The 9,237-nt window shown below is 39.3% G+C and overlaps 2 protein-coding genes across 2 annotated transcripts; one reads left to right on the top strand and one right to left on the bottom strand.

The window, feature by feature from the left end:
* Positions 1–461: 461 nt before the first annotated feature.
* LOC306863882 (zinc finger and BTB domain-containing protein 21-like) lies at positions 462–6,956 on the top strand. The gene is made up of 2 exons (XM_079407464.1): positions 462–578; positions 1,895–6,956. The coding sequence occupies exon 2, from the start codon at positions 1,900–1,902 to the stop codon at positions 4,972–4,974; it is 3,075 nt and encodes a 1,024-aa protein (XP_079263590.1). The 5' UTR covers positions 462–578; positions 1,895–1,899; the 3' UTR covers positions 4,975–6,956.
* Positions 6,727–9,065, bottom strand: LOC306863883 (autophagy-related protein 101-like). The gene is made up of 2 exons (XM_079407465.1): positions 8,527–9,065; positions 6,727–7,963 (listed from the first exon to the last, which is right to left on the bottom strand). The coding sequence occupies exons 1-2, from the start codon at positions 8,776–8,778 to the stop codon at positions 7,559–7,561; spliced, it is 657 nt and encodes a 218-aa protein (XP_079263591.1). The 5' UTR covers positions 8,779–9,065; the 3' UTR covers positions 6,727–7,558.
* Positions 9,066–9,237: the final 172 nt, after the last annotated feature.

Below are 9,237 nucleotides of genomic sequence, written 5' to 3'. Positions count from 1 at the left end.
CATATCTACAGTTCCATAAAGGGACTGAAATTATGCTTATATATCATTTTCCAATAAAGTAAAACCTGTTGATGAAACACTGATAACTTAACAGGGAGTTTTTTAAGGTCATAATCGCATCTAAGGAAAAAATGGATACCTCCTAATTTCATAAATATTTGATTGAAAATATATTTTCATTTTTCAAAAAGGATTTTAGCCAATTTATTTTAATTGTACCATTAATACATTCAATGTCAAGGGCTTTTAGTCCTCCTTCTTCATATTCTTTGACCATCATTCCTTTTCTAATGTAGTGTGTTTTCCTTTTCCAGATCAAATTAAAGTTAGCTTGGTTTATAGCTTATTGCAAGTTCTGTCTCTCTGACTCAATGAACTTCCTGTGAACGCCCACAGCTCACACAGCAGCCAATCAGAGAGCAGCACACGTGACGAGCGTTCTTAGCGATGACCTCATCCCTAGAGTGGGATGACGTCAAACACAAGATGGATGGAATCACGACTGCTTCATGCTCAACGCAACTCTGAAACAAAGTCCACTGTCGGAGCTCCGGGGCATCCAAAGCCACCGAACTAGGGTGAGTGGAGATCCTGAACAACTTTATGTCGTCGTCTAATTGAAGTAGCTGAATGCCGTTTGGGTGAAATCAGCCTTTCCTGACGTAACGCCGAGGAGGTTTTCTCTTTCCTGACAGAAGCGGCTGCTCTCAGGATGCGGCGTCTGCGCAGTCGGTGGCAGGAGAGGCTGTGTGTGCGCAGACGCGTGCTCTAATCCTCTCATTTCCTACCTGGAGAATAGTAGAGTAGTAGTAGAGTGCCTGTATTTTGTCACTTGTTTGCTGATATGGTCACAGTTTGGCAACGGTGAATCAACAAATAGTTATATTTGAAATGGAGCTCTCGAAGAATCTTGAAATATTCAGCGAAATCATTCCAGTTGAAATATAAACACACTCACGCCTTGTTTTCATGAGTGAATAGTCTCTCTAGGCAGCGTAAACCCTACTGTAACTAACGTTAGACATGATGTAATCAGCGGTCGCTCTGCGCATGCGTAGACGCTGGCCCGCTTTATTTTATGAGATTTATTTGCTTATTGTAATTCTACAGTGACATAATACTCAACAGCTTACTAAATAACATAAATATGTATATTTTTCTAACGTCGACTTTTTGATTTATGTCATGATTTTGAAATAATGTGACAGTGTCTTATTTTAAAATGTATTAATAAATGAATAGTGTTTGTAATCAGGCATCTTCGTCAGATTGTTGTTATGTTATGTTGTTTTTTAACACACTAAATTGCAGTGGTTGCCAGTCAGTCCAGGGTGCCTCATTATTCAAGACAACATTCAAAGACAAAATACTAAATATCAATATGATTTCAGATGTTTCAGTAACTGTATGTATTTTTTTAAGGAAAACAAATTTGATGGAAATGTGCATTTGTTTGAGACAAATGTCAGCTTACATGTTGTGTACCTATCTGAGCATTTTAATGTTTAAGATAATGGTAATAATTTTTAATAAGATTTAATTTAGCATTATTTATTGCATTGGGTAGCATTTATTAATGTACATTAATGTTCATTTCCACATATCTGAATATATTTGTAACATTTTAAGTTGTATAAATAAGTGAACGAATTATAAGCAAACATGAATTAACAATGCACAAACAGTGTACTTATAAATTTAGATACAAATACATAAATAATGATTTACACAATTTTTATTTGTAGTTCATAATACCTTATGCTTTAAGTTTTGTCAGCGTATTTATATATGTGTAAAATGTTACCAAGATAATTTTTTGTAGCTTGATTGAAATCACTGTTGTAATGACTTTTCAATGCACTAAATTTGTATTTTCTTTCACTCCCCTTCAAAGCCAAAATGGAGAGCCTGGGGCACTACTGTAACCCTTCCCATGGTATTTCACTGCTGGGTGTCCTCAACGAGCAGCGGTTGAAGGGTCAGCTCTGTGATGTCGTGTTGTTAGTGGGTGATCAACAATACCAGGCCCATAAAAGCATCCTTGCAGCATGCAGTGAATATTTCCAGTCTGTGTTCTCCAGAAGGGACGCAGAGAACCGCTCCATTGTTCAGCTTGACTTCTGTGAGCCTGATGCATTTGAGATTGTACTAAACTACATCTACTCCTCATCTCTGTTTGTGGAGAAATGCAGCCTGGCAGCTATACAGGAGCTGGGATATAGCCTTGGCATTCCCTTTCTAACCAACATCATGTCTGTAAGACCTCAGGCGTCATACTCTGTGTCAAGGAAACGGATGTCGCTCTCTGAGGAGGAGGATGGCGCTTCTCAAAAGAGAAGTGTTATTGTACATCAAGGTCAAGGTGAGCAGCCTGGCATGGATGTGTTTCAGAGGAAAAGTTCGACTCTTCAGGGAAAACCGTTTAAACAGGCCACAGAGCCAGGCTCGCTCACACACGATTTCAGTAATCAGAGCCAATCCTCAGGACATGTCAGACCAAAAAAAGAGTCCAACAGTACCTCCAACAGCAGAAGTTCATATAAAAACACAGACGATAGCAATTGCAGATCCATCATCTCCTCACCAACATCCATACTGAGACATCGAACTGAATACCGATCGCAATCTATGAGGCCGCAACTAACATCCTCAGTGTCATTTAGCGAGTCTGTACAGCATGCAAGCCTACAATCAGATCAAACAGACGGCGCCATTGATGGAAGAATGGAAGCATCGCATGATTCCAGAGCAGTGGGTGAACATCAAGGTCCACGCAACGAAAGCGTAGACCGAAGTGGGCCACTTATTAAAAGTCTGCTGCGCAGGTCATTGTCGATGGATAGTCCAGTTCCCGTTTTTTCTCCAGCTCTGGAGCTAAAGGACTCACAAAGTCGAGAACAGTCCGTGGTCAAATTAATTACCACAACAGCAAGGTCGCCATCCTCTGAAAATGAGGATCGGGTGTCAAAAGATATGCCACTTCTTCTCAGGTCGAGACAGCGAAATGCACATCAGACAGAGGGCACTCAAATGACTCCTCTCCGAATTAAAGCAGAGCCCAGCAGTCCTCTTGCTGACCCCTCTGAAATAGTTCGCATTACTGTTGGAGACAACCTGCCGGTAAATTTCAAAGACTTTCAGGCAAACTATGATGAAGGTCCGAGAGGCTACTTCACTCCCTCGATGAAGAGGAAGACTAAGATAGATGGTAGTTATATGCCCTTTAAGAGATCTAGGCCTGTTAATGAGCAACATCTGATGCATCAGGAAAGCACATTGGATGAGGTACCTTACAATTCCAACATGGACAATAGTAATGAGGAACCTGGAGAACTTCGCCCAAACAAAATGTTTAAGTGCTGGAACTGCCTGAAGGTTTTCAGGTCCAATGCAGGTCTGTATCGCCATGTGAACATGTACCACAATCCAGAGAAGCCGTATGCGTGCGACATCTGCCACAAACGCTTTCACACGAACTTCAAAGTCTGGACTCACTGCCAAACCCAACACGGCGTGGTTCAAAATCCTGCACCCTCTTCTAGTTCCTATTCTGTCCTGGATGAGAAGTTTCAGAGGAAGCTAATTGATATTGTTCGAGAGCGGGAGATAAAAAAGGCCTTGATTATGAAGCTCCGGAGATCCAAGCAAGGCCTGCAGTCGCAACCCTTCGGCAGGAAAAACAGGCGATCGAGGTCCTACGGATGCCCCTACTGTGGCAAAATGTTTTTCTTTCAATCACACTTAAAACTACATATGAAAGGACACTCCGCTGAGCCGGCTAACCTTGACACGGATGCCGAGAGAGACCTTCAATACAAGCAGCAGCAGTTGACACATCTTAAAGAAAACCAAGATAAGGACGCCTTTTCTTGCCGGCTCTGCAATGAGAAACTGCCCTCTATGTCTGAATTAGAAGACCATGAGAGAGCTTGCAGGTATGCTACCGTTTGCCCATACTGCGGACTTCGATTCTCCAACACAGTCGTCAAGAAAGACCACGAAGCTCACTGCAAGTACAAGAAGCTGACCTGCCTTGAGTGTATGCGCACATTCAAGTCTTCTTTCAGCATATGGCGTCATCAGGTTGAAGTTCACAATCACAATATGATGAGTGTGAAGGAGCAGTTGACTCTCGGTCTCCAGAAGAGCAATCATGACGAATCATCCAATGTTCTCGGAGTTACTCCTTCTTCTCAGGAGTCGATATGTGACTCCAGAGAGGAAGGAGTGTACAGTGACTCATCGGTTCCACCCATGTATGATTCTGAAGACTCATCGTCTTATGTCCCAGAGGATTTGAGTGCTCATGGTCAGGGAGAGCTGCAGGTCAAAGAGGAACCTCAAGAGCAAGCAGTATCAGACAAGGATGGCATGAGCACGGCTTCTGTTGGATCTGAGGAACCGGGCGTTTGGCCTTGTGAGAAGTGTGGGAAGCTTTTCAGTGCCCACAAAGACCTGGAACGTCATCAGGAACTGCTTTGCCACATCAAACCCTTCATCTGCCACATATGTCACAAAGCATTCAGGACCAACTTCCGCCTCTGGAGCCACTACCAGTCCCACATGTCCACTCCTGACGAGCCAGGGATGAGAGACATCGACAGGCTTCAGTCTTCTCCATCTCCTTCTCCACCTCTTACAAATTCCATCCCAGAGCCTCCAACTTCTCCACTTAAAGCATCCCGTTCTGGGGTGGATGCCCCAGGAGAGGAACCCAGAGGCTCCATATCATCGTCAACCAAACTCAAGAAGCCAGAGCAGGAGAAAACAGGCGATGATGAGCCTAGGGAACAATCTCACGCCAAGTCCGACAGCACAGAAAAAACGATCACCCCTCAGGAATCCGACACGCTATTTTACCATGCCCCAAGTCTCTCTGCGCTCACCTTTAAAAGGCAGTACATGTGCAAATTCTGTCACCGGACATTTAAGACCGCTTTCAGTCTGTGGAGTCACGAGCAGAGCCATACGTAAGAGCACAGAGTTGCACATTTGTAGCCCTAACCATTAAAGTTGACTAACGTGGATCTTGTCTCCTTTAAACTGTCACATGATTTACTTTGGGAAACACTTGCAGACAAAACCCAGGGATTTATTAATAGCATTTGATCATACTTAATACACCTTATTCCTATAAACAGTATTTAGACTGTCAGAGTTTCCTGAATGCATCTTTGATTGAGTTGCTTAAAACATACATTTGTTTTCGAAAGCATTTCCCTGTATTATTTCTAAGTTCACTTTTAAGTGTCAGGAAAGACTGTTATAAATTAAACAGATTTATTTCACCTTAGTACTGATTTACTGCAAACAAAAATTGAGTGATTACTTTTTTGGATTATTACATGAAAGACTTACGTACACCTCTCTTGTTTCAGTGGCCTTTATGTTGTTATTTAGCACTTTGAAGCAATTCCAAATAAACATTGCTCTATATTAAAAGAGCACAGGCTGATGTAGAAAGGGCATTAATAGACATTCATTCCCTCTTTACTGGCCTAAAACGATAGCTTTAAATTTATTTATGCCCAATTAAGTTAAGGAAAAATTTTTTTTTCTTAAATGCCCAATTCAGCCCTGCTTATGTTGTTAGAGCTATTAATCTTAAATTGTTGCTTTGGTCATTTAAGAGAATGCAGATTTACATCTTGATTTAAGATGTGTTTGAACCATATAAAACCATACCTTAAGCAGACTAAAATAGTAGACATCAAACTATTCAATAAACTTTGTGAACATTGATAGAGGAAAACCTTTATAACTTAATTTCGACATTGCTAGTTAAGTTGTATTTTTAATTTTAAGAGTATTCTGTTAACGTGCTTTTGCCAGTTATGTAGGCTTACATGGTATTTTTGTTTAGAGGTTGTGGATAATATTCAGTGATTGTATTGAACAAATAGAAGGCTTTATATGTACAAAATAGCAGGTTTGGAGTGATGTTCTTTAAGCGGTTTAGTGTGTGCCTGCAATGTGGATCTCCTAATACTTTTGTTGTACAGGACATGCAGTATATGTGGGAATTACTTCTCATAAATGTGTATAGATGAAGTTCGAGTAGATTTTCACACTGTATCAGTACTGTATCAGTACATTGTGAGCTTTACCATAGTGTAAGCTCAACTTACCAGAACCCAGTACTCAGTGATTAATGAAGTCTTGATGTAAGTCCCAATGTTCAGTGGACCTTTTCTGTGACCGTATGACCCAGAGAAGATCTTTATTCTAAAATAGTAATCTCATTCCTTGATATTTTTCCCTCATATTTAGCAAGTGTATGAAATATTAAATCAATTAAGTAAAAAGTCTTCTTCCCTTACATTAGGGGATGTTTGGCTTCACAAGCTTGTGGCCTTTGTTGAGCACAAAATCCAAGTATGTTGCTTGCTCTTTGCATTTTCCATCAGCTACTGTCATTTAGTCTATATTTTGATGGATAAAATGGTAGCACATTCCTTTTTAACTTATTTCCCCCAAAAGGTATTCATTGACGAAGAAGTTGCCTATTACTCAGGAGGATAGAAGTACCTGATTTAGTTTGCATTTACTTTTGACCCCAGTATTATATGGCATAATATGCTTCTTGTTTTGGGTTAAGAATCCAACAATATTAACATGTGTCCTGATGATAAAATGATTATTTCAGGAATTGATAAACTTCTTATTATGGTTCATTGAAAGATTGTATGACATTGAATGAATAGTGATGACAGAACAGAACATTTAATCCTCAAAACGTATTTTTATGGTCTATGTTTGTACAACACACACAACATTTTCTCTGTTTTATGAAAAGTATATCTTTTTTGGTATTCTTGTGGTATCACTGCAATAACTAATATTTGTAAGCACTTGAATCGTTCTAATGTGGCTTTAAAAACTGTATCAGTTTTTGTGTTAAAGCATTTTCTACTGTTTTCTGTGCTTGCTTTCTAAAATAAATATCAATACCGTGCAATACAGTGTTTGTGTTCTGATTTGGAGGCCATGTCAGTTACAACATTTACAGACACTTGTATATATTAGCTATACTTTTTGTTTCTAAAATAAAAACACAAAAGTTGTTTAAAATAAGAATACTTTGAGAAGAAAAATGGGAGTCCTCACATAATTATGCATTACATATTTTTGTTGTGTTTTTAATTTTAATTTGATAATTGAATAGACATTATTGTTCTCAATTAGCTTTTGAATTAAGGTGAATGCAAGGAAAGAACACTTACTTGTGGCCTAATGCTGATATTTAGAAAACATTTTGCATTTGTTCTTACACTTTCCAAGGAAGCCAACACATGTGGTCCTTAAATTTATGTTTATCAGGCAAACAAATTCCAAACAATATGATATAATTCAGGTAACATAATTAGATTTTATAAAAAAAAAAAAAAAAAAAAGGAACAATATTCTTGCTTGAATTAGCTGATATAAAGATAGTGGATATCATTATTATACAAGGAAAGTGTAAATCCCATTCAGAAACAATGTAATGTGGTTTTCTATTTTTACACGATCATCATAAACATCCAAGAGCATCTGGCTTCAGCTGTTTGACTGTCCTTTACAATGCTAGCGTGTCTTTGATCAGCCTCCTCATGGTAGTGCTAACTGACGTGCCCAGAGAATCAGTGATCTGGAACGTGATCTTGTACAGATACGGCTGAACGTCTTTCAAACTCGTATCAAACACATTGTCCACCTCCGACTGTGTGGGCATCTTGGGAAGATACTCGTGACGGTTAATGACCTCCACGATGTTGATGACTTTCTCCCCGAGCTTCTCGCCAACCTTCTCCCTGCAGATCTGACGCTCCTGTTCGTTGGCCAGGTTCACCACATTCACCTTGATGCTCCAGACCTCCCAGAGGATGCATTCGTCTGAAAAGGGCCAGCGTGACTTCTTCTTCTGGTAGAACTCCAAAGAGATCTGACCCATGCCATCACTCCCAGAATTACCAAGAGCATCCTGGGTAGAAATAAGGTTGCGGTTACAAAACGTGTAAGAACGTTGCTACCTTATTGAAAGGTTTGGGATATGAATTTATTAGGTGAATAATTTTATTATTATTCAGTCTATTATTATTATGATTTGTTTTTTTTAGCTTGTAGTCAGGTATAGCGCAAATAATTTATTTTGAAATAATTTAAATATTTTTTTTTTTGCAAACTATGTATTGGAAAAACAAATATTTATGTATGTATACACTGCCGCTTAAAAGTTTGGGATCAGTAAGATTCTTAATGTTTTTAAAGAAGTTTCTTCCACTTATCAAGGCTGTATCTACGATATTTGATCAAAAATACAGGAAAAAAAACTGTTTTGTGAAATATTATTGCAATTTAAAATAATAGTTTTGTATGGAACTTAAAGTTACTTTAAAGAGTATTATGGTACTACCATGGTGCATGTCCAAGCAGGATGTTACAGTACCGTGGTATAATACCCAGATAGAGCACCTTTATAGTGAAATACAGCCTAGTAACCTATTCAAATACATCTCGTAAATGAAATAATGTGATCAGAAGTACCTTAAACTCGGCTACCGCTTTCCTGATAACCCTGTCAAGCTCATCAGACGACACTCGCACGAATGTGAAGTCGATGAAGTCGCAGTCCACGTCTTGAGTTCCCACAGTGCCGATGGAGTAGGTGCCCTCTTTCTTATAGTGAAATTTCCCCGTGCTGCGGTGCAGGAGGATCGTGTGCAGGAGGGCCAGCATGGCCTCATCCACCTGCCTGCCCTCCACTGACACCTCCAGCACCTCTGATCGACAGTTCATGATGCTCTATAATAAGCTTCTACAGTTAGTGAAACAAAAAGACTTTAGGATGATATGTTGATCTGAGCTCAGCTGTCAAATAGACACGGATCCAAACACATTCAGATCCTCTGCGCCACTTCAGACTGACTGAAACAGCTTACAATAAAATACCGATTTAACAATATAATTATGAAAACCAAACTTAATTTAAGCCGCTATATGGAGTTTATATAACATTTAACATATAACATTTTTTTCTTGCAATGGCGTGTTTTTGTTTTGTAAACACACGTCAGCTGTACAGGGCGGGATAAGGGACAGTAGAGTTTGGCGTTTTAATAATCGCAGTTGTTCACATCACGTGTTCAGGCTCAGTAGTGGAACATTATTAAGTAAGAACTGGACTGAAATAATCGTGCTAGCAAGATTTTATGGGTTTCTTTAGCTAATTTCTGAATTAGTAGCGATATAATGTAT

The sequence above is a fragment of the Barbus barbus genome, assembly GCF_936440315.1.
Source record: "Barbus barbus genome assembly, chromosome: 45".
Classification (NCBI taxonomy): Eukaryota; Metazoa; Chordata; class Actinopteri; order Cypriniformes; family Cyprinidae; genus Barbus; species Barbus barbus.
The sequence above is the reverse complement of the archived record's forward strand: the minus strand, read 5'-3'. Positions and strand labels throughout refer to the sequence as shown.